Source organism: Chanodichthys erythropterus, chromosome 11 (assembly GCF_024489055.1).
Source record: "Chanodichthys erythropterus isolate Z2021 chromosome 11, ASM2448905v1, whole genome shotgun sequence".
In the NCBI taxonomy this organism is placed as follows: Eukaryota; Metazoa; Chordata; class Actinopteri; order Cypriniformes; family Xenocyprididae; genus Chanodichthys; species Chanodichthys erythropterus.
In genome coordinates, this window is record NC_090231.1 from 8622360 (window position 1) to 8648509 (window position 26150).

A 26150-nucleotide genomic window follows, 5' to 3' on the forward strand; every position below is an offset into this window, starting at 1 on the left:
TACATCTGTTAAACCAGCTAAACTTGTTTGATCTGAAACATTTGCCCTGTGTTTCAGTTCATTGTGTCATTTGACTTCTTTGCATACTGACGTTAGTTATGATGGTAGCCAAAATGACCTGGTGTGTATTGTGAGCTAAGTTCATCATAGTCTTACAATGCTTTTAGGAAAAGCAGCCCTGTCTAGTTATCTGCTGTATATCTCCTGTCTAATCCGTACAAAATGATTGCATAGAATTGACGTTAACGTTCCATTACATATCTAAAATAATTTGCTAAAGAAGCCATGAAAGAATTATGTGTTCTCGAGGTTAGTTATTGTTTTTAAGTAAACATGCTAGAAATAAGATAAACTTGCTTTATGTACTGTGTAAACATATGTAACATTGACTCTGTATCCTGTCCCAACCTCGTCCAACCTCATCCACTGTTATTTGTGGTCAGTGTTTGAGGTCAACATCAGGCCTTTTCTTTTTGTTGAGTCTGTCTGGCTCATTCAAATTGCATTAGCTTTGCCCTGTCAGCGATATCTATATGTAATTGTGTTTTTATCTGTAATTCCTCTCAGGCCACAATGGGAATTGTTCATTCTTAATTGCCATTTTATTTGCATTCTATTTTCACAATAGCAAAACGGCATAGGCATGCACTGCTGCACGAAATATGCAGAGTGTCTGCCAATTTCCCATGAGTTTTTTGTTGTGTTTTGTCCCTGTAGGCCGCTCTAAAGCTGATTGGAGACTACACAACAGTCCTAAGCTGATGGATCTAATGGATGACACCGTTCCTGGCATTGGCACCTATGAGGACTTCAACACCATCGACTGGGTTAGGGAGAAGTCTAAAGACAGAGATCGACATAGAGAGGTGAGTGGGGTTTCCACCTGCTTATGAAACTCCACCCACAGTTCCTGCTCCAACACCTTGTGTTTCTTTCAGATCACCAATAAGAGTAAGCAGTCTACACTAGCCTTGCTCTTCAGTGTCAGTGATGCCTTTTCTGGCTGGCTTCTAATGCTCCTCATTGGACTCATGTCAGGTCAGCCCACTTCCTGTTTATTTCCCTACTTCCATCTCATGGCTTGATTATAGTGAGGCAGTTTTTTTCTCTTGGAAATTAAGTGATAAATGGCCCTTGTAGCTGTTGAGATTGTTTAAAGGTGCCATCGAACGTTTTTTTTACAAGATGTAATATAAGTCTAAGGTGTCCCCTGAATGTGTCTGTGAAGTTTCAGCTCAAAATACCCCATAGATTTTTTTTAATTAATTTTTTTAACTGCCTATATTGGGGCATCATTAAATATGAGCCGATTTATGCTGCGGCCCCTTTAATTCTCGTGCTCCCCGCCCATGGAGCTCGCGCTTGCATGAAACAAAGTTCACACAGCTAATATAACCCTCAAATGGATCTTTACAAAGTGTTCATCATGCATGCTGCATGCATGCGTTGGATTATGTGAGTATTGTATTTATTTGGATGTTTACATTTGATTCTGAATGAATTTGAGGCTGTGATCCGTGGCTAACGGCTAATGCTACACTGTTGGAGAGATTTATAAAGAATGAAGTTGTGTTTATGAATTATACAGACATTTTTCGCTATTGTTCTTGCTTGCTTACCTAGTCTGATGATTCGGCTGTGCTGCTCCAGACGTTACTGGCTGCCCTTGTCTAATGCCTTTCATAATGTTGGGAACATGGGCTGGCATATGCAAATATTGGGGGCGTACATATTAATGATCCCGATTGTTACGTAACAGTCGGTGTTATGTTGAGATTCACCTGTTCTTCGGAGGTCTTTTAAACAAATGAGATTTATATAAGAAGGAGGAAACAATGGAGTTTGAGATTTAACTATGCCAAGATAAATTCAATTTTTAATTCTGGGCACCTTTAATATCTTTCTGTTTGTTTCCTGAGCTTGAATGCAAAAAGTACATTGATTTTGAAATCAAAGTGGACCTACATAATTTTCGTTACTCAGATAGTCCATACTTACTGTGTTGAGTCATAAAGATATAGAAGCCCATTTCTGGCATACTGAGAAAAAATTATGAGATAAAAAGTCAAAATTATGATGCATATTTGTAGTTTGTCATAATTAAGAATTTTTTATGACTTTATAGTTTACCAAAGCATGATTTTTTTCTTATGTGCCAGAATTGGGCTTTCATATAAAGGAGTGATTAGTAAGTAAAAGTATTGCTCTTTTTCCTATTGAAGTTTAAAATCCTGTAGCCCTAAGGATTATTTGTCATCACACACCACTTGTGCTATAGGGAGAAGAATGATACGTCAAAAGTTCATAAGAAGTGTGCTATTACTTTTCTTTGCTTTCATACCTATAATTTTAGCCTGGCAGGCAAAAAAAATCAACAAAATCCCATAAACTTGCATTGAAGAAAGGTCCAGTGTCTCTAAGAACCAGAATATCAAAGAAACTTGAGTATGGGACCAGTAAGCAAACGCCTAGCTAAAAACACCCTTTGCAACCCCATAGCAATACTCAGGCAACTTCCCACAATACCCTAACATCATGGTAGCAGTTTTGATGGGCAAACACCACTCACATTCTGTTTAGAAAATGTAAAAAGTAGTGATAATTGTGTAAAAATACATTTGTATGATGTGAGATGAATATCTTTTGTGTCCCATCTCTTCCCTCACCAGGGGCCTTGGCTGGAGGTATAGACATTGCCGCCCATTGGATGACAGACCTTAAAGAGGGTGTGTGCCTGAACGGGTTCTGGTTTAATCATGAGGACTGTTGCTGGACATCCAATGAAACCACTTTCCAGGAACGAGACAAGTGTCCTCAGTGGAAAAGCTGGGCAGAGCTCATGGTTGGAGTCAATGAGGTTGGTTCCATATTCAACCTGCACTGATGCATGTCTTGTTACCAGTGTACCATATTACATGTGTAATCCAAGGCTCGAAGTTGCAAACATGTTGGTCGCATATGCTCCCGCATTTTAATCTATGCCACCTAAAAATATATTTGGGAGCATTTGTGCAAGTGCTAATAATTGTTGTGGTGCGACCTGTTTTCATTTCCCTACAGAAGGTTCGGTAATTACTGCACAATATTTGATACAGTGACCAGTTCACCGTTCTACCCAACATTACATAACCAATTACACTTTATCTTTACATTCTTAACTTTTAATGCAGATTTGAATTAATATTAGTCATCAATCACTTCTTTTCATTGCGCTCCATTGTCACGTGACAGGGAGCAAACTAGCATGCAAAATGTACAGAGAGAAAATGAAAAGAACACTAATATAAGAGATTTCTTTTGTAAGCTGCCTAAAGTTACAGATAATGTAACTCCTGGAGTTGGTGATGGCGATCATGTGGTGAATGTGGATCTGCCAGCAGAAAAGAAGGCTTACAGTTTTCAAGGAGAGTGGCTGAAAAACTTTTAGTGGCTCCACTATGAAAATGGCTCAATGCACTGTGTGAAGGCCAAGTATGGTAACCCATACTTGGAATTTGTCCTCTGCCTTTAAAGGGTTAATTCACCCAAAAATGAAAATGTATGTACGGTAGACTGTCCATGTCCAGAAAGGTAATAAATACATCATCAAAGTAGTCCATGTGATATCCAGGCCTGGACTGGTAATCTGGCATACCGGGCAAATGCCCGGTGGGCCAATGCACTTGAGGGCGGGGCCGCTATATGATATGATTTTTTTTTAATAAACATAAAATTGGCCAACGACCGGCCCATAAAGCAGGGACACCGGCCCATTGGTTCATTTTCCATACTGACACTGGGCTGGCCCAATCACATCTCTTAAGAAACTCCACCCCGTCCCCTCTGTTTGCCAGAACATCTGTGGATTAGGAGGATGGAGAAACTAAAGTGCAAGTGCAAGGGGGGTGCGGAGAAGTTGCGGGCAAAAAAAAAAAAAAAAAATGTAGAGGTTGATGCCTCAACGTGCAAAAAATACTGGCATGTTTAGTGCGGTTACTGTAGCTTCAGTTTCCAAACCTACAGTACCTGACGTGTAAAAACAGGTGAACATAGAAGAACATGGAGGAGACCTGTAAGGCAGAGGAGCAGCAGGTGTCTGACAGTGAAGGGGCAGAGTGAGCAGGAGAGTATAATAGAAGCGGTAAGCAGGGTAGTTACATGATTAGCAGCGAGGGACTCATGATGCGACGATGATGCTTAAATGAATGAATATTATAAGACAACATAATCGTCGTCGTTATTATAAAGTCAGACTGTCACCTACTGCACTGGTCACTCAGTCAGCTAAAGTCAAATAGCACAGCAAAAGTTATTTTGCACAGTTTTTTGTAGTTAGCAGTGCCCTTGTAGCTATCAGAGTTCACTTATGCAGTAACGGCCCTTCTCATAGAAAAACCTGAAATGATGCAATTTGATTTTTCAAAAAAAATAAAAATAAATAAATAAAATAATTAATAATAAATAATTATTATAATGTAATATTACTGATGATGTGTTTATTTCACAACGAGACTATAGGTGTCTATTTATAGCTGTTAGTCGTGATGATGGTCTACTAGATCTCACTTTTCGGCTATAAAAAGTTATGTTTTGTAGCTCTTGTACCCTACTCTGGTATGAACACTTGGTTGTTTATGGCAAGTGAATAGCATGAATATCATTTTATTAAGACGTTTTTTTGTGAGTAATTTGGTAGTATAGTTTTCTTTTTTATTGTTTTTAATGGGGAGTATCTAAACAATGAGAGGTAAATGTTTGACACTTAAACAGGGGTTTGTGCTCTTTAAAACAAAGTATATTTGTAATTGTAAATTATAGATTTTCTGCTGTCTGTTTCATTGAAAAAAAATATATATTTTTTTAATTCTTTATAGAATTATCAGTATTCTACATCCACGTTCTAAGGTTTAGCTTTTATTTCATGGAGCACATTGTCCATCTAGAAATCCTACTCTTACTAAGTGTACATTTAATAACTCTACCAAATAATTGTAATACTCTGGTGTGTCCGACCGATTGTGGTGGGCCGGTCTGAGCAAAAATGCCAGGGCCATTTTTTTGTCCCAGTCCAGCCCTGGTGACATCAGTGGGTTAATTAGAATTTTTTGAAGCATCGAAAATACATTTTGGTCCAAAAAATAACAAAAACTACGACTTTATTCAGCATTGTCTTCTCTTCTGGAATCCTTTCCATTGAATCCTTTCATCTGTCGGCGTTGGTAATGCACTATTACGTTGCCGTGGTTGTTTTTGGCGATTAGGACATCCGCGACATGCACACTTACGCACCATATTAAAAAATATAGCAATACCAAAATACAAACAATGTAGAATAGCTTGAATACAGCGCGTGTCTCCCTCAGACAGTAAATGAAGCTCTGGCACACCGGATAACACGTCATCAGCGTCTTACGTCAGCAGCGTTACTGCGGAGTCGTGAACCACACTCCGGAGCAGAAGGGGGCGGTAATGCACCAATAAGCTGGATGCCAACCGCAGTAAAACAGGAAAGAAGAAGAAGAAGCAGAGTCATGAATGCAGATTGACAACAGACCCGGAAGAGAAGACAATGCTGAATAAAGTCATAGTTTTTGTTATTTTTGGACCAAAATGTATTTTAGATGCTTCAAAAACTTCTAACTAACCCACTGATGTCACATGGACTACTTTGATGATGTTTTTATTACCTTTCTGGACATGGACAGTATACCATAGGCCTACATACACTTTCAATGGAGGGACAGAAAGCTCTCGGACTAAATCTAAAATATCTTAAACCGTGTTCTGAAGATGAACAGAGGCCTTACGGGTTTGGAACGACATGAAGGTGAGTCATTAATGACAGAATTTTCATTTCTGGGTGAACTAACCCTTTAACCCCCAATCGCTCCCTGGGCGCCACCAAGGACTGACAAAAAGCCACTTTGTGTCATTTTTTTGTGGCCACAAAAGCCAAAAATGGCTACCCACTGCTACAGGTGTGATTCCACAGTTTGCTATATGTGTGTTCACTACTCACTGCTCCTAATGAGTGTGACATTTGATATTTATCACTTGACATTTGATATTCAGCAATGTTTTGATCTGCCTGCATCGACACCATTGTATGCAAATTGAACTGAGCTGGATGATGACATCACTGTTTACTCCAGTGCTGATATAGATAAATGAACTAAATTAATAACTATTGATTCTTACAATGGAATGAATCAATAATGAATTTACTTAAGCTGGACAGTGACATCATTTTCTTTAAGAGCTGCTGTGCAGCCAAAATTATATACTAGTTATCACTGTAAAGCTGCTTTGACACAATCTGCATTGTAAAAAGCGCTATATAGATAAAGGTGGCTTGACTTAATATATTTCAAAATATATTAAGTAAATTATTATATTTATTATTATTATATATTATTCTTGTGATGGCAAAGCTGAATTTTCAACATCATTACTCCAGTGTTCAGTGTCACATGATCCTGAAATCATTCTAATATGCGGATTTGCTGCTCAAGAAACATTTTTTTTCTTATTATCAATGAAAACAGTTGTGCTGCTTAATTTTTGTGGAAACCGTTTTTTCTATGAACAGTTCAAAAGAACAGCATTTATTTGAAATAGAATTTTTAAAATTATTTTATAAATATTTTTACTGTCACTTTAATGCATTCTTGCTGAATAAAAATATTAATATCTTTTAAAAAAAAGTCTTACTGACCTCACACTTCTGAACAGGAGTTCATATCACCCCCTTGTGGTATGCTAACAAAGCTACAATGTAGAAAGAGTTAAAGAAATTTTCATCTCAGATATTTTTTAAAAAATTATTATTACTTTGTAAAAATACTGGTATTATATATTCCTTGAATTTAAACATTTATTAACAAATTCTGAAATGCAGCAGTAAAGGAATTTCTATTTTTCAGGATCCAATATATTGGGATCGGAGGCATTATTTTTAAGACTTTTAAGCCAGCGTTTCATGTAAATCTAGAATAAAGATGTACATATTAATATGGAGGATGTTTCAAGCCTTAATTAGGAGGTCATATTCTCCTAAATCTCCTAAATTTAGCTGTATCCTGTGTGTGTCCTGCAGGGGGCCAGTGCATATGTGGTGAGTTATTTCATGTATGTGTGCTGGGCTCTTCTCTTCGCCTTCCTGGCAGTGACTCTGGTGAGAGCGTTCGCCCCTTACGCTTGTGGTTCAGGAATACCAGAGGTGAGATGCTCACACATATGTACCATGTATCTTTCCACAAATACAAATTCTCATCAAACCATCAAACCGGCCTACAACTTTTCTTCAGCTGTACAATCACAATTTCTTTAGAAACTGTAAAAATGTAGTTATTTTTGCAATTCTAGTGTTGCAGAAATTGCACACTTCAGCTTCACTTTAAATGTGAAAAAAAAAAACACCTCCTTGTTAAGCAAACAATAGTGAACCAGATGTTAGTTGTCATTTTTATAGGTCAAACCTTTTTCTTTTTTTCAGTTTTATATTTCAAACTGTCTGAGTAAAGTGAGAGAGTGAATAGAGACAAACATAGTTTTCTGTACTGTTTTCAGATGTTCAACCACAATTACTTCTGCTCTCTAACCTTGGCAGAGAGAACAATGAAGGGCTTTCTGACATAAGTCACACTGCCTGTCTGACAAAAGATTATTGCAGTTGTAATATTAATTTAAATTCATGTGGAGGAGTTGTCAGAGGAGATTTATGGAGAGTTTTAATGGCTGTTTTTAAAACGATCCATTAAGACCTGTTCATATGTCAAGAAAAACTGCTTATATGGCCAGGTTTTGGAAATGATTTTTAATCCTTTATAACATATTGTTAATTCTTGCAGATTAAGACCATCCTGAGTGGCTTTATAATCCGTGGGTACCTGGGAAAGTGGACTTTGATCATAAAGACCATCACACTGGTGCTGGCCGTCTCTTCTGGCCTCAGTCTGGGGAAGGAGGGTCCGCTGGTTCACGTAGCCTGCTGCTGCGCAAACATCCTATGCCATTTCTTCACCAAATACCGTCGAAATGAGGCCAAGAGGCGAGAGGTGAGAGAAACTGGGGAGGGAGATAAGGAGAGGAGGAATGGAGTGATGAAGAGATAGGGAAAATAGAGTGTGGGATAGACTGACAGAAAAGTAACAAAAGAATTTTGTGTCTTGGATCAAAACTTGTAATGTAATATATTGATACAAGCCTCTTGGCTTGGACTCTGTTAACTGATGTGCTGGAAGTTGCCAGTGCAAACTTGAAGCAGACAAAGCTTTCTCTAGACTGTCCTTCTGAATCAGTTATATCATTGGATTGTGTAATTCATTGTTCAAATGTTTAGAAGGGCAAATATGCTCTTTATTGAACATTTTAGTTAAAGGATTAGTCTTCTTTCAAATAAAATGTTCCTGATAATTTACTCACCCCCATGTCATCCAAGATGTTCATGTCTTTCTTTCTTCAGTCGAGGTTTTTGATGAAAACATTCCAGGATTATTCTCCTTATAGTGGACTTCAATGGCCTCCAGACGGTTGAAGGTCAAAATGACAGTTTCAGTGCAACTTCAAAGGGCTTTAAACGAAACCAGACGAGGAATAAGGGTCTTCTCTAGCAAAACGACTGGTCATTTTAGAAAAAAATACAACTGTTTATGATCGCCTTGCACGTGCTTCCGCTTTCCGTATTCTTCAAAAACTTACGTTGCATGTCCTACGCCTTCCCTATTCTACTTACAGAACGCAGCACCAGTTAATTTTTTTTCTGTAAGTAGAATAGGGAAGGCATAGGAAGTATAGCGTAAGTGTTTTGAAGAATACGAAAGTGCGTTTTTTTGTGGAACCACTTGGAAGGTGATAATTTGTTTATATAAAGCATATACAGTTGCATTTTTTTTTCCGAAAATGACCAATCGTTTCGCTAGATAAGACCCTTATTCCTCGTCTGGTATCATTTAAAGCCCTTTGAAGTTGCAGTGAAACTGTAATTTTGACCTTCAACTTTTTGGTGCCCATTGAATTCCACTATATGGAGAAAAATCCTGGAATGTTTTCATCAAAAACCTTAATTTCTTTTTGACTGAAGAAAGAAAGACATGTGCTGCGTCCCAATTCGCATACTATGCATCCTAAATAGTATTCGAAAAAAGAATTAGTATGTCCCAAATCGTAGTATGTTGAAATGAGTATTCCAAAGATACCCGGATGGTGTACTTTTTCCGGTTAGAATTCGAAGTGCAGATCCGTGCACACTTCTAACGGCTAATATTGCCCATAACACATTGCGCTGTGGACGAGGATTCGATTAGAACTACAAATACGAATAAAAAGTGTTTAAAAACTACAAACATGACGGACGTGCGAGGTACGACGGTTAAGATAAAGTGGCTTGAATGATTAATAAGCAGTGTCTAACCTGACAAAAAGATATTTATTAAATGTTATCCACATTATATTTCATCTGCAACAGCATTGTGAACTTTTATAACGATGTGTTTGGTCATTAACTTTTAAATGCATCATTATGCAAAGATGAGGAGAGTTCTCTGCATGAAAGACCCATGACTGGCAGATCAACGTGCGACTACATTTCTCTCCGAAACGGTAGGAAAATAAATTTAATTCAATGTGGAGGATTTTAACTGTGACATGATGATTGACACGGTAGTTTAAACAGTTACAGGTTGAGTAACTAAGCAACAGAACGTCCGTTAAAGACGCAGTTATGACAAGGTAGTATGTCCCAAAACTTGCATACTCTTCTACTACACACTCAAAAGTATGTACTTTTTCTTTACAAAAAGAGTACATACTTTTAGGACGTAGTATAAGTAGGCGAATTGGGACGCAGCAATGGACATCTTGGATGACATGGGGGTGAGTAAATTATCAGGAAAATTTTATTTGAAAGTGGACTAATCCTTTAAAGGAACACTCCACTTTTTTTGAAAATAGGCTCATTTTCCAACTCCCCTAAAGGTAAACAGTTGAGTTTTACCGTTTTCGAATCCATTCAGCCGTAATAATCAAGGAACTTTGCTGCCGTATCATGGCTGCAGCAGGCGCAATGATATTACGCAGCGTCTCTCACAAACGTCTCCATGGTTGCAAGGCACGTTCCCTGTGCAAGCAGGGGCTCACAGGCGCTGCGTAATATCATTGCACTGCTGCAGCCATGGAACGGCAGCAAAGTTCCTTGATTATTACGCCTGAATGAGAGTATAGTTCCTAGCCATATCAGCCTAGAAAATCACAACTTTTTATTTTCTGTCGGTCTTAGTACACGATTTAACTACAGAAGAGTCAAGTTTTAAATAGGAAAAAACATCAAAACTCTTTGGTCATTTTTAAGCGTGATGCTAACGGTCTAATCAGATTCAATGAACTATGCTAAGCTATGCTAAAAGTGGTACCGCCAGAACCGGAGATCGACTGAATGGATTCGAAAACGGTAAAACTCAACTGTTTAACTCTAGGGGAGCTGGAAAATGAGCCTATTTTCAAAAAAAGTGGATTGTTCCTTTAAGAAATTTGGATTGTAAAAGAAGTAAATTTCATTTTGTGTGTATATCAGGTGTTGTCTGCAGCATCTGCAGTGGGAGTGTCCGTAGCGTTTGGTGCTCCTATTGGAGGGGTGCTTTTCAGTCTTGAGGAGGTGAGCACTTTATGTTTCTGCAGTCTTGCTATAATCAAAGAGATTCATATATTTTGATAGTACAGTTTCTGATCCCCACCCCCATTTTGGAAGGGTTATTATATAGTCAGCCAGATAAACCCGAAATAAACCTAGACAAGCTGTTCAGGAATTATTTGGAGATGGTAATAACTGAAGTGTTTAAAGGGGGTTTCAATGTCTATATGTATATCATTGCGTTATAATTTTGACCAACAAGATATTTTCAGAAATTAATAATATGATAAAATAAAACAGCTTCACTACTATTTAAATGGTTAAAATACCCTGAAATGTCTTTATTGAAACTGAAACCTGAAACTGTTTTCTACCAAAACATTTTTAAATTTAAAACGGAGATATATCATAGATGTATTCTTGTCATTTGACTTTCTTTATGTATTACATTTTTAATGCATTTTGAAAGAAAGAGAAAAAAAACAAGTCACACTATTGACACACAAACATCTGATAAACATCCTAAAAAGGGCAGATTCACATGTACACGACCATTCAAACATTTGGGGTTGGAAAGATTTATTTATAAATTTATAAATTTTTTTGAAAGAAGTCTGATATGTTCACATGACTACATTTATTTGATGAAAATACAGCAAACAGTAATGTTGTGAAATATTACAATTTAAAATAACAGTTTTCTATTTTAATATATTTTAAAATATAATTGATGAATTTTCAGCAGCCATTGATTCAATCTTCAGCGTCACATGATCTTTCAGAAATTATTCTAATATGCTCATTTGCTGCTCAAGAAACATTTTCTTATAGACCATTTGGGTGTTTACAAATTATAATTTTATATATATATATAAGAAGAAGAATAGGTAAAAAAAAAAAAATCATAATTTAGAGTTTATATCTCACAATTCAGAGAAGAAAAATTAGGTCTGCGAGATATAAACTTGTGTCTTTATATCCTGGAACCTTGCAAGAAAAAAAGTCAGAATTGTGAGATAAAAATATTTTAGGTCTAAATGTTCCCTATGAAAAATGTTGTAGATTTGAATATTTCATGCTGTAACTGTAGGGCTAATATACTATGTCCCCAATGAACTGTGTATGTGAATATTATGTAGACCTATTGTTTACATCAAATGCATGCTTTAATAGTAGACAAATCATCATGTTTCATCAGTCCAGTCTGTCCGTTTAATGGTTTGCAACCATAAACATCTGCATTTAGCTTCAAAGGGTGTCTTCAGTGACGGTATTCTATGAAAATGAAGAACATCTTTTTTGCGTTCTGACATTGAAAGGAACATTGGCACAATAACACTTTTTTTGTCTCTTATTATGATTTTTGCGGTTTCCTCCACTTGTTACCACTGATTTCTGCCACCACAATATGCGCACAGCTGCAATTGACATAACTGGTCTATTATCAATGTTGAGAACATCTGCTGAATGTTGTTCTAACATCTAACAGCAACATATTTCTCTCACATTTCTTTTTCAGGTCAGCTACTACTTCCCTCTGAAGACTCTGTGGCGTTCGTTCTTCGCTGCTCTGGTTGCAGCATTCACCCTTCGCTCCATTAATCCCTTCGGCAACAGCCGTCTGGTCCTCTTCTACGTGGAGTTCCACACTCCCTGGCATTTTCTAGAACTCATACCTTTCATATTTCTTGGCATCTTTGGTGGCCTTTGGGGGGCTTTCTTCATCCGTGCTAACATCGCCTGGTGCCGTCTCCGAAAGAACAGCTGCCTCGGGCACTACCCTGTCCTCGAGGTTCTGCTGGTCACCCTGATCACAGCATTGCTATCGTTCCCGAATGAGTACACTCGGATGAGCGGCAGCCAACTGATCTCCGAGCTGTTCAACGATTGTAGTCTGCTGGACTCGTCGAAAATCTGCGACTACAGTGGAAGCAGAACAGGAAGTGTTAATGATACGGTCACTAACGGTCTGGCGGATCGTCCGGCAGGGCCAGGGCTCTATACAGCGATGTTGCTGCTAGCTCTTGCACTGGTCTTTAAGATGTTCATCACTGTGGCTACGTTTGGCATGAAGGTAACAGACCTAGATATGTTTTGACAGGAAAACTCTCGTCTCATACATACAAACCACACTGACATTCATACCATCACACCCACACAATTATAGCAACATAATTCATCTATAATACAGGAAAACAGGAAAAAGGGTGAGTATTTGCTTTATAGGCCAAACCTGAGACCTTGTAAAAAATAGTAAAAATTAGAAGAAAAAAAGCCTAATGACAAAGACTGCATCATTTTATAGTTAAATGTCCCTGGGATTAAAAATTGCATTTACATTTTTACATTTTTGTCCTTAAAGGTTTAGTTCACCCAAAATGTAAATTCTGTCATTTATTACTCACCCTCATGCCGTTTCACACCTGTAAGACCTTCGTTCATCTTCGAAACACAAATTAAGATATCTGCGAATATGAGAATATTTTTGGAGCACCAAAAATAACAAAACAACTTATTTAGTGATGGCCGATTTCAAAACACTGCTTCAGGAAGCATCGGAGCACAGTGAATCTGTGTATCGAATCTGCTGTTCGGAGCGCCAAAGTCACGTGATTTCAGCCGTTGTCAGTTTGAAACGCGATCCGAATCATGATTCGACACACTGATTAATTTATGCTCCGATGCTTCCTAAAGCAGTGTTTTGAAATCAGCCATCACTAAATAAGTTGTTATTTTGTTATTTTTGGCGCTCCAAAAATATTCTCGTCGCTTTATAATATTAATATTGAACCACTGTGCTCACATGAACTGATTTAAATATGTTTTTAGTACCTTTATGGATCTTGAGAGAGGAAGTGACATTGCTTCCTATGCAGGCCTCACGGAGCTATCGGATTTCAAGTAAAATATCTTAATTTGTGTTCCGAAGATGAACGAAGGTCTTACGAGTGTAACGGCATGAGGGTGAGTAATAAATGACAGAATTTTCATTTTTGGGTGAACTAACCCTTTAAGGTCCTAAGTGTAACTATTTTGAGTCACTAGTGTAAAATAAATGAAAGGAAAATTCCAATATTAATAAACACTTGTGCCAAAATGATTGCAGTTGGCATTAACACAGGCAAAATTATTAAATAAATAAATAAATAAATAAAGACAAAAATGTCCTTAAGAGTTAGTTTTTACCTCCATGAGTAAATTGCAGTTTTATTCCTCAACCACTAGAGGGCCAAATCGCTTATACAATAAAATAATAGCCAAACTCCTAAGCACCACACATTTACCATGGTACAGTTACAGTATCACTAACTATAAAGTTTTGTGAGGTTTTTTTTTTTTTTTTTTTTTCACATGACAACAAAATTGAGTTTCCCAGTTAGTTTGGCAGGCTTTTTTCACAGAATAAGAGTAATTATGTCAGAAATTTCAACATTTCAACAATTTTAATGATACCCACAAAAAATGTGTTTGGTTTTATTTGATTTTATTTTAAATGTCATCCAAATAAATTTGGACCAAACAATTACATGTTATTTAGTTTTCCTTGATTTCATTTCCTATAGAAATTCATCATCTGAGGCTATTTGTTACCTAGGGTTCCAATTCAGAAGTACATCGATCCAATCCTTGTCACGATAAAACTTTCAAACCTTCAAATCACTGCTTGCATATCTAGTAAGCTCTGCCATCTTTATCTATTTCTTTTGTCTTATTCTTTGTTCTTAGGTGCCATCCGGTCTGTTCATCCCCAGTATGGCGGTTGGGGCTATAGCCGGCAGACTTCTTGGTGTGGGCATGGAGCAGCTGGCCATCTACCACCACGACTGGAATGTTTTCAGAAGATGGTGCTCTCCTGGGGCGGACTGCATCACGCCGGGCCTCTACGCCATGGTGGGCGCAGCAGCCTGTCTGGGTGAGGGCTGATTTAGTTCTATTTCTCAGAATTTCTTCCAGATGATTTATTTTTCACTTTGCAGTTAAAACCAAATTGTTTTGTGCGGTCTTCCATGCAGAAGCATTTAATGTTGGCTTTCAGGAGCATAGCTTGACCTTTCTTAGTCATTGACTCTTTTAATGAACTATTTCATTTAAACATCCTAATTATTGGTGCTTGCTAAGGCAAGCTTCACCATTACTGTTGTTCATACTTATGGTTAGTGGTTTAAATCTTTATTAAACACCATCTTGTAACAAAAGAAATGTGTTGCTAGGTTTGTTATTTGCATTATAAACTATTCAATCGCCACATCTGGCTATAATTCTGCTGCATTGCCAGTTTAGTAAGCATGAATTTTTTTCTCGATTCCCACTCTAGGTGGTGTGACACGTATGACAGTCTCTCTGGTGGTCATTATGTTCGAGCTGACGGGAGGTTTAGAATACATTGTGCCCCTCATGGCTGCTGCCATGACCAGCAAATGGGTCGCAGATGCTCTGGGTCGTGAGGGCATCTACGAGGCCCACATCCGTCTTAACGGTTACCCCTTCTTGGAGGCCAAAGAGGAATTTCGCCACAAGACTCTTGCCACGGATGTGATGCGGCCACGACCGAGCGGCCCACCGCTGTCTGTGCTGTCACAAAGTGGAATGACTGTAGAAGAGGTGGAGAGACTCATCTTAGACACCACCTATAGTGGCTTTCCTGTGGTGATCTCACAGCAGTCCCAGAGATTGGTGGGCTTTGTGTTGAGGAGGGATCTGGTCATATCTTTAGGTTAGTATTTGTTTTTATTCTGTGCTCCACATATTTACAGTTTACAATGTTTTCTTAGTCTAAAAAAGGAAGAAAATGAGGAGAATATATGTGTACGCAGTACCGTTCAAAAGTTTGGGGTCAGTAAAACTTTTTTTTTTTTTTTTTGGCACTAATATTCAACAAGGGTACATTAAATTGATCAAAAGTGACAATAGGGTCATTCCGTGTCAAATCAACCAAATTTTGGAAACTTCCCCAAACATAAATAGTGATGAAAGCCAAAATATTACGGGTCCTATCACACACCCTTTGCAATGTGGCGCCAGGTGTGACGCAAGTGTTTTTTGCTAGTTTCAGCCCAACGCAGTTATCATTTTCATGTCCTGCACCACATTGTTTAAATAGCTAATGCATTTGCACCCATTTATGCGCCTATGGGCATGCTGGTCTGAAAACGAGGTGTGTTCAGGCGCATTGTTGGCGTGTTGCTATTTTGAGGCAACTGAAATATAGTGCGCCATTGACCAACTGAAACCTGGTCAGTACCGCAATATATATATTATATTATATTATATTATATTATATTATATTATATTATATTATATTATATTATATTATATTATATTATATTATATTATATTATATTATATTATAAATATTAATATAATATAAATAAAATATTAATAATATAAATATTTTATTTTAAAGAGCGCGTTAGTAATATGCGCCTATAGGTGAGCGTACACTCTACTTATTACAAATTGTTGAATTTTACCCATTTTCAGTGATTGAAAACCCAAAGTTGGATCACTTTGCACACAGCTGATACTTCAAATCCAAATCTCAGATGAAAATGGTCATTTTGACCCTCTACAAAATAGTGGATTACTCAGTAAATATACATTTATTTGTTTGGCTTTCAGCACTATTTATGTTTGTCTTTCTACAGAAAGCTGGGAACCTCTGGTTGAATTGACACAGAATGACCCATTAAAGACTTTTTGTTGAAAACAGATGTGCTTTTTTTTAACATTTAATAATAAGAAATGTTTCTTGAAAAACAAATCATCATATTAGAATGATTTCTGAAGGATCATGTGACACTGAACACTGGAGTAAAGATGCTAAAAATTCAGCTTTGCCATCACAGGAATAAATTACATTTTAAAATAAATGAAAACAGTTATTTTAAATTTTAATAATATTATTTCACACCGTTACTGATTTTACTGTATTTTTTGTAATAAAAAATAGAGCCTTACTGAGCAAATTACTTCTTTTCAAAAATATAACAAAATCGTAACTTTTGTATGGTAAAATAAACAAATATATGACATCAGTTTGACTGTTAGGAGTCTTAAAAACCAGCCAACTGACTGATGCAACCCACCACAGTCTGAAAGCAGTTTCTATATATTTTTCTGATATTTAGGGAGATGAAGCCATGTCTGAGAATATCTCTTTCTCTTGCTACTAAATGTCTCAGACCAAACTCTTGAATATCTGTCACTTGATAGCACAAAGATTTTGTCAGCCTGGCGCCTTGTATGCGCAACTTTGTTTCTTGGCTGACTGATTGAAAACTTGTGTGCCCTTATTACAATACGATTTAGAGCAGCCAGCCAATAAGATTGGAAGCAGTAATTTCAGCCAATTCTTGTGTGGAAGAATTGTTGCATTTATTTATTTATTTTTGTGTTTTTCCTATATATCTTTCACTCAATCATCTCAGAAAATGCACGGCGGCATCAGGAGGGCGTTGTCAGCGTGTCTGCTGTCCTGTTCACTGAATGTGATCCGCCCGCATCACTCAATGCCGTTCCCGCAGTCAAACTGCACAGCATCTTGGACCTCAGCCCCTTCACGGTCACTGACCACACGCCCATGGAAATTGTGGTGGACATCTTCCGCAAGCTTGGGCTGCGGCAGTGCCTCGTCACTCAAAACGGGTGAGTTTGTGGAAATGGGTGGTGTGTACAGCTGTGTGGTCCATTTTTTTTTTTAAGAAGTGGATGAGATATGCATATAGTAGTTATTTGTTTTCTCCCATGAGAAGCAGAATGAGGCTGTCATTTTATGGCAGCTGTATGAACACAGATCAGATTTAAAGATTTTTATCTCACCCTTAAAGTCACACATTAGCTCTGTTCCAAAATTTAGTGAGCTTTAGCTGCTTAGCATTAAAGGCAACATCTGTGGCAGCAACTCTATGCAACCTTCTAAGATACCTTATTTGGTCAAACTCTTGAGACAGCATCGCAATCAGATAAGGCAACCCCAGAGCTTTATAGCTAAGCTATAAAATTCAAAATGCTAGGCAAGAGTTGAGAGAAATTTTGAGTAAAAATATACTTTAATTGATGTAATGATGATTTTTTTTTAAAAGTACTTAATACAATTTAAGTATAAATGTATATTTGTGTGCTATAGGTCAGTGGTTCTCAAGCAGGGGGGCCCGACATGACAGGCCCATATGAAATTGCAGTACCGGAAATAGAAATGATTAGTTCTCCTCTCGAGTCTTTGGGTTCGAGCCGTTCATTCATCCCGTCACAGCCCCATAGGCTGAATGCAGAAACAGAAGTGATTAGTTCATCTCTCGAGTCTTCGGGTCTGAGTCCTTTGTTCTTTTGTCACGTGACTGCTTCCCAGCTCAGTGTCTCGCAACAAATACAACATTACATTTGTATTACTATTGACTGTATGTTGTATTATATTTAGGAATTAACATAATTAGCAAAAGATATGTGCAATAAACATTTATGTTATGCTACTGTCCCTTCTGAAAAATATTAAAGTAAAAAATATTAGACCAATATGTCCAGTCTTAATAGGAAAATCAATTATTATGCTAGCTAAAAAAAAAAACTAAACTAAACTAAAAATATAACTACGTACTTGTTTGTAAGGAAGGTTGTGAATTAAATACATTTCTGTATCCAATGTGGGATAAATTTGCGGAGGACAAATAAAGATCTTTTTGATGACAGAATGCTGTCAGATTTCCTTTCATTGACTGCCTTTGTAACTACCACTTTTATGCTTCAAAAACTTCATAAAGAGATCAGAAAACTAATCCATATGAATCGAGCGGATAAGTTAAAATTTTCTGAAGAGGATTGAACGCTTGTTCTAATGAAAAGATTTAATTTAGGTTGTGTAACACACAAGAATGAACCTCATTGGTTACGCAGCAGGAAGAGGTTTGTTCTTGTGTGTTATTCAGGTTCGTTTGAGCTTCTGCTTATGTTCGCTGATCAATGTTTACATGCGAGTAAAAGCCTAAATTACATCTGTTCTTCATAACAAGCGATCGATTCTCTTCAGAAAATTTAGACTAATCTGTGTGATTCATATGGATTAGTTTTCCGGTCTCTTTATGAAGTTTTTGAAGCATCAAAGTGGTAGTTACAAAGGCAGTCAATGAAAGGAAATCTGACAGCATTCTGTCTTCAAAAAGATCTTGATTTGTGTTCAGCAGACGAAAGTCTTACACGTGTGGAACGACATGAGGGTGAGTAATTAATGACAGAATTTTCATTTTAGGGTGAACTAACGCTTTAAAGATTCATTCAAAATGAACGAATCATTCATGAACAACACATCACTAGCCTCAAGTTAAGACTTAAAATGATTTGAAATAAGACAAAAAACGAAATTTAAAATAAGCAAAAACTGCTTAAAATAAACATTTTAGCTGACATGGTATTTCTTATTTTAATTTGTTCTCTCAACAACTGTCACATTTATTTAGGTTATATTTTATTTATTTATATTTATGAGGGATTGGACTGGAAAAGTCATTTTCAGTTTTCAGTTTTCAGTTATGTCAAGCATTTAGGGTAGACATTACTGAGAACGAAGTCATTTAAATTAATTAGTAATAAAAATGTAAACACTGGTAACACTTTGGTATTAAGGAATTATTATTATTGTTATCATTACTACTGTTATTATTATTTTAATATACTGCCACTCCTGGTTTCTGTGTTTGAGCAGCTTTGTCATTACAGCAGAAGTACCAGAAATATCTTTGTGGGCCTTTGAATAGGGGCGCTTTTGTCTCTGACAGTGAAGGACCTTGCAGTCAAAAGATGCGAGAACCGCTGCTGAAGATGTTTTTACTGGGGGAAATAGGTTAGGTTAGCTTAAATAGGTAAACTTAACAACATGATTCCAATAGAGTGAGGTATTGCTGAGCATATGTTGAGCATTTCAAATCAGTCATTTATTAGGTTCCTCAGTTTGAATGCTGCTTTGAAGGCTGTTTGTGTTTTGGAGAATTGGCTCGCTAGGTTTGAGAACAGATCTGTCATCTCCATGTTGCAGTTTGGACTATGTTAGTAAAATAAACTTTAATTATGTTTAATTATATGTCAATCCAAGCAGGAGGGCTTCCCCAGCTGAGTCTGTTTTATTTTATTTAATGAAATAAATAAAATCAGTTGCCATAAAAAAAATCTGTTTCAGTCAAAAATAATTTCAGTCCTTGTGTTCTCCTGAAGATCGAATCTTTCCCAACACTCCTTGATTACCAATCAAGTACACATGAAAGTCTTTGCAAGACATGTGTTTAAAGTTGTATTGTATACACAGAAGCCCCTGCTATGTTTCTATCCCCCTATTTTATGCGCATTTTGGGATATCACAAAGAAAAAGAACAAACGCTAGATGGAATCGCCAATATGCGCATAAATTCTAAAAATGCACATAAAAAAAAGTATGCATTTAACTAAGTCGGATACATTTTTATGCGACACGAAAACGTGCATAAACAAAGTGGAAACACAATAAATTATATGATGCGCATCAAAAAAGACATATGTGACTTTGAGATAGGATGGACCAATCTCGTTTTGTTGCATAGCATCTAAAATGCTGTCTTCGTCATTCTGTAATGCCTGCGCAAAGTCTGTCATTAAAGTGGTTCTGTATAATTCCCTCCCAGAAGCGCCTCACACGATTGGGTCACAAACACCGGGCATCTGAATGCAAGATGACAGCGTTTGTTGTGTTCAATCTGCGTGCTCTGATGCGCAAATTACTTATGGATTTGCGTGTGAGAAGGAATAGCGACTGTAGAAAGCAAAAGCCGAATCCTGGACATTTTGGGCGATTTAGAAATCCCGGCCAGACGCATTTTTTTAGGTCCAAAAAGAGGACATGTCCAGGAAAAAGAGGAAATATGATCCACCCTACTTTATTATAAGAGTGCTCCCTGCCATATTTGTTCAAAACAGCTGAAGCTGATTCTTGAGGCATTTGTTTTGCCTTTTAAAGAGAGAGTGTGTGTGTGTGTGTGTGTGTGTGTGTATGTGTGTGTGTGTGCGCATGTTAATCAGCTCCCGATGTTGAGTAAATCAACGTGGCTGTTGGTCTTTCTCAGTCCCTATGATCCACCCTTCAAGTCTATCTAGCACAATAAAAGGAAATGACATAATACAAAAAAAAGAGTAGACTGGAAACAACACACAAGCACACACTTTATACACTTGGCTTTGAAACTTTATGCAAACATAGTCTCTCTCATGCATATGCTAACTAGGACCATCTGTTCAATAATTTTATGTGACTTGACAGATTAGTCATTTGTATTAACTAAAAACTAAGTATCTATTTTTCTGACTCTTTTCTGTCGCTCATTCAGGCGTTTGCTGGGAATCATCACTAAAAAAGATGTTCTTAAACACATGGCGCAGATGGCCAACAGAGACCCGGATTCGATCCTTTTCAACTGAAGACTCTCAGGACTGGACGGAGAGGACACTCCCACACACACATGCACTCTGAGGGCTGAATCATCCTGTGAGGATGATGATGATTGTAATGTTGGTGGCAGGACTGTGTGTGTATCACTGAGGGGGTGTGTGGCCTAAGGCAGCTTTTTTCTGCTCCAGAACTGGACATGTTCAGACAGGAGCTGTTTAGCCTGTCCCGAGGTCATAGAGACATTAATGTGACAAATGCTGTTCTCTCACACCTGTGAACCTCATTTCAGGCCTGATTGTTGCTGTATGTGGTCCAAATGCTTTTCCTGCCGACACGTCTTTTTAAATTTGGGGCGACTTCTTTTCGAGCTTTTAATTCATTAATGGTGCTTTACTCTACTTTACTTAAACTATCTTTTATATATATATATATATATATATATATATATATATATATATATATATATATATATATATATATATATATATATATATATATATATATAATATATAATATATAATATATAATATATATAATATATAATATATAATATATATAATATATAATATATATATATTATATAATTTATATTTACCGCAACAACTAGTTGAGACCATAACAGCAAAGACCAGAAAACAAAGTAGTTTAAGCTATTTTTTAGCAGGGATTTTTATTCCCTGCAGTGACGTCTGACCTCGAAAGGAACTTCAGAAGGGTGAGAACATTCCTGAGATGAACCAGGGAACGTGCGTTGAGGTTGTCTTGCCTGAACCTGTGTGCGTCGAATGATCCCTGTGGGAAGATGTACGGAAATGTATTGAGATTTGGTGTATCATGTTGAAAAGGCACACAGACACACTTATTCTTTCTCACTTATACATACTAACAAAATTCCCACAGTAGTGCCGTTCCTCCATTAGTCACTTTGAAGACTCTAAAAGAGTGGCACATGATTTTTGGTTCACCCCAAAATTAAAAAATTCTGTCATCATTTATTCAACCTTGTGACATTCTTAAAGGGTTAGTTCACCCAAAAATGAAATTTCTGTCATTAATTACTCACCCTCATGTCGTTCCACATCCGTAAGACCTTGTTCATCTTCGGAACACAAATTAAGAGATTTTTCATAAAATCCGATGGCTCAGTGAGGACTGCATTGACGGCAAGATAATTAACACTTTCAGTGCCCAGAAAGCTACTAAAGACATATTTAAAATAATTCATGTGATTACAGTGTTTCAACCTTAATGTTATCAAGTGATGAGAATACTTTCTGTCCGCCAAAAAAAAAAAAAAAAACAACTTTATGACAATAATATAGTGATGGGCGATTTCAAAACACTGCTTCATGATCATTACGAATCTTTTGTTTCGAATCAGGGATTCGGAGCGCCAAAGTCACGTGATTTCAGTAAACGAGGCTTCGTTTTGAAATTTCAATGGTTCACCACTGGGGGCCGTGACTTTGGCAGTTTGATTCATGCTCCGAACCACTGAATGGAAACAAAAGATTCGTAAAGCTTCGAAGCTTCATGAAGCAGTGTTTTGAAATCGCCCATCACTAAATATTGTCATAAAGTCGATATTTAGTTTTTTTAGCACACAAAAAGTATTCTCGTCACTTGATAACATTAAGGTTGAACCACTGTAGTCACATGAATTGTTTTAAATATGTTTTTTTTAGTAGCTTTCTGGGCATTGAAAGTGTAAATTATCTTGCTGGAAATGTAGTCCTCACTGAGCCATTGGATTTCATCAAAAATATCTTAATTTGTGTTCCAAAGATGAATGAAGGTCTTACAGGTGTGGAACGACATGAGGGTGAGTAATTAAAGACAGAATTTTCATTTTTGGGTGAACTAACCCTCTAACCTATATGACTCTTTCTTCTGTTTAACATGATTTTTTTTGCCCATATAATCGAAATCAAATCTGTTTCAGTCCCTCACGCTCTCTTGCTCCCAAAAAATCTGTTTAGCCTTACCATTGGCTTATGTCTTCCAAAAAGTTTGTAGTGGCTGCCAAACAACCAATTTCCACTCCGCTTCTTAAATGGACAAAGCTGCGATCCCTGCATTGCACCACCAGGAGGCACTCACAATCTCACAGATTGTTCATTCTGGATATTGTGCACCACCTGATTGACTGTTGGCCCAGTTCGCTCACTGGGTGTGTTGCAGCAATCTCTCATGTCATTACCTTCGGGACTCATTCCCCCAACATCTTTATGCTCATATTGAGCACCTGGACCCCTCCATACAGTCTTTGGAGATGTGAATCCACTCCTCCGTCCATTTCTCTCACTGTCGTTTCAATGCAACTACGTCGTCGTCCTCAGACAACCTCAGTGAAGCATCTCCTGGCACCTCCCTTGTTTGGCTATGAGGATCTGATTATGACATAACGAGATCCTCCCAGTAACGAAAGGGCTAAACTCATACTGTAGTCCACTTCCTTGGCATACTCTCTCGACATTTAGTCTCGGTATGTTTTAAAACCTCCGCCCTCCAGTTCAATGCATGTTTTCCCCCCTCCGCATTGGCATTTGGGTTGTTTATGGCCTAATAAAGGCATTTGACTCTTTTCATGCCTGTTCTAAACGCTTTCTTTCCCTGCTTGCTGTAATTCCCGGGAGTTGGATTTGGGGCAGGGAGGTCGTGGAGGGCTATTGTTCCCATTAGCTCCTGCTCGTCTGGGATCCCGGTCGCCAGGATGTCCCCCGACCGCTTCCCTCGAGCACCGTCACGCAGCCCCGACCGCCTTCCACTCTTAGAAAGACAATTTCCGGTCCAGTCTTTAAACAACGGTCTATTCTGCACTGTTATAATGGAGCGAGAGGGAAAAAGAAATTCTTGCGCTCTGATTACTACAAGAAAAGGTGTGTGTGTGTTTGTGTGGGGGGCCGTAGGGGTGTTGGAAGGAGAGATTATGCCTTTCTCTTTTGCCTTCCTAGGAAAACATGGGAATATGGGAGGAGGGAGAGAAGAAAAGGTTAATTAAACAGTGTTCACTGGTCAGTGCAAGGATCGTTTCACAAAGGTTCCCTCTGTGTCACACGGGGGGTTATTGGAGAGACTTGGCACGAAGGACTTCCACTCATTCCTGCAATCCGGGTGGGTGCTGAGCCTCTTTGCGCTGTAACCCAACACTTGATTGGTGCAGAAGGAGCCGGGCCAGGACCGGGACCAAATAAAATGTTATAATGTAAAACAGGACACGCCACAGACCTCCTATGTTCTTATCTACAGAACATTGGCTTCAAATATCTCAGGAAGGCAAACAAACAGCTGTTTCGTTTGCATCTGCTTGAAAATGTGCTTGCCTTTTTCTATGCAAATAGCCAGTTTAGAGCTGAGGACAAATGCTAAAGCTGAGTAAACTGCTTTTACAGGCGTCACTGAGCATGTTTACGATGTAGATCCGAAGAAACCTGTGATTTTTCTCGCCAAAAAGGGGATGTGGTTATTACCAAATTGTTTAGAAGGAAAAGAAATATGCATAATTTATTCCAAAGCATTTGTCTATTTGTCTTATTGATGAGAGATGTTAAATTTAAATATGTATTTATTTTGCACAACAAAAGTTCTATTGTAGTATTTGTATGTAACTGTGATTATATCATATTGTCAAATGAACTTTTGTCCATTTGATTAAATCTGAATGAATAAATCCCGAAGGTCAAATAGTATGTGTTTATGCTTCAGCTATGTAAAGAATCGCTTGTGGCCTTTATTGTTTGTTTGTTTATCTTACATAATCAAACGCTCCAGGGCATTAAAATTTCAGAAATATGAGCGTTTTTATTCCCTAAATCCCCAAATTGCTCTGGTGGCTGTAGGAATAGACCCACAGTGGTTCATGTTAAATGTGGTATTTCAAGGAAATTGCTGAGGGTCTCTTAAAACACCACAGGATTGTGGGGTGAGTCTTATTTGTTACTGCTTCTGAATGCTGACTTTCTCACACCTTTTGAAGGACATATTTTAAGAACTATTATTTTGTAGCTTTATTATAAGGATTCTGCTTTTGAAAAAGCACAAATGCTTCTTGAAGTAGCAACAATGTGCAACAATGTGAAATGAGCTCTAGGGCAGTATTCACAGATGATTTAGAGGATAATTTTACATGGATCTTTGAATGAAACACAAGCCTGTTTCCACATTTCAATAAAATAAATAAAAGGGTAATTGCGATTGAACAATTACAGCTTCATTTCTCATAATGTAAGACCCAAATATTGCAATGTGTGTATCTCATAATTGAGACACTACGTCTTACCTTTGCACCTATACAGTATATATCACTGCAATTAACTAAAATAAAGTTCGAGGTGCCCTCGAACCCTTTTTTACAAGATGTAATATAAATCTAAGGTGTCCCCTGAATGTGTCTGTGAAGTTTCAGCTCAAAATACCCCATAGGTTTTGTATTATTACATTTTTTAACTGCCTATTTTGGGGCATCATTAAAAATGCGCCGATTCAGCATGCTTCCCCTTTAAATGCTCGCGCTCCCCAACCCCCAAGCTCGCAACTCTATAATACGTTGCATAATCAAAGTTCACACAGCTAATATAACCCTCAAAATGGATCTTTACAAAGTGTTCGTCATGCATCATATCAGATCATGTAAGTATAGTATTTATTTGGATGTTTATATTTGATTCTGAATGAGTTTGATAGTGCTCCATGGCTAAAGCTAACATTACACACTGTTGGAGAGATTTATAAAGAATGAAGTTGTGTTTATGAATTATACAGACTGCAAGTGCTTAATAATTAAAATAGCGACGGCTCTTGTCTCCATGAATACAGTAAGAAAAGATGGTAACTTTAACCACATTTAACAGTACATTAGCAACATGCTAACGAAACATTTAGGCAATTTACAAATATCACTAAAAATATCATGATATCATGGATCATGTCAGTTATTATTGCTCCATCTACCATTTTTCGCTGTTGTTCTTGCTTGTTTACCTAGTCTGATGATTCAGCTGTGCACAGATCCAGACATTAATACTGCCTTGTCTAATGCTTGAACATGAGCTGGCATATGCAAATATTGGGGGCGTACATATTAATGATCCCGACCGTTGCATCACAGTCTGTGTTATGTTGAGATTCGCCAGTTCTTCA

At 37.5% G+C, this 26150-nt stretch overlaps 1 protein-coding gene across 5 annotated transcripts in view; it reads left to right on the plus strand.

Moving 5' to 3' along the window:
- Positions 1-21415, plus strand: part of clcn5b (chloride channel, voltage-sensitive 5b) — a 32755-nt gene extending 11340 nt beyond the window's left edge. For all 5 annotated transcript variants that reach the window (XM_067401418.1, XM_067401416.1, XM_067401417.1 and 2 more), the window contains 11 exons: positions 718-866; positions 939-1038; positions 2670-2857; positions 7076-7198; positions 7830-8036; positions 10550-10630; positions 12126-12680; positions 14333-14519; positions 14922-15320; positions 17035-17251; positions 20950-21415. In XM_067401418.1, the coding sequence (XP_067257519.1) occupies positions 718-866; positions 939-1038; positions 2670-2857; positions 7076-7198; positions 7830-8036; positions 10550-10630; positions 12126-12680; positions 14333-14519; positions 14922-15320; positions 17035-17251; positions 20950-21040 (2297 nt within the window). In that variant the 3' untranslated portion in view covers positions 21041-21415. The remainder of the gene's footprint in view (positions 1-717; positions 867-938; positions 1039-2669; positions 2858-7075; positions 7199-7829; positions 8037-10549; positions 10631-12125; positions 12681-14332; positions 14520-14921; positions 15321-17034; positions 17252-20949) is intronic.
- Positions 21416-26150: the final 4735 nt, after the last annotated feature.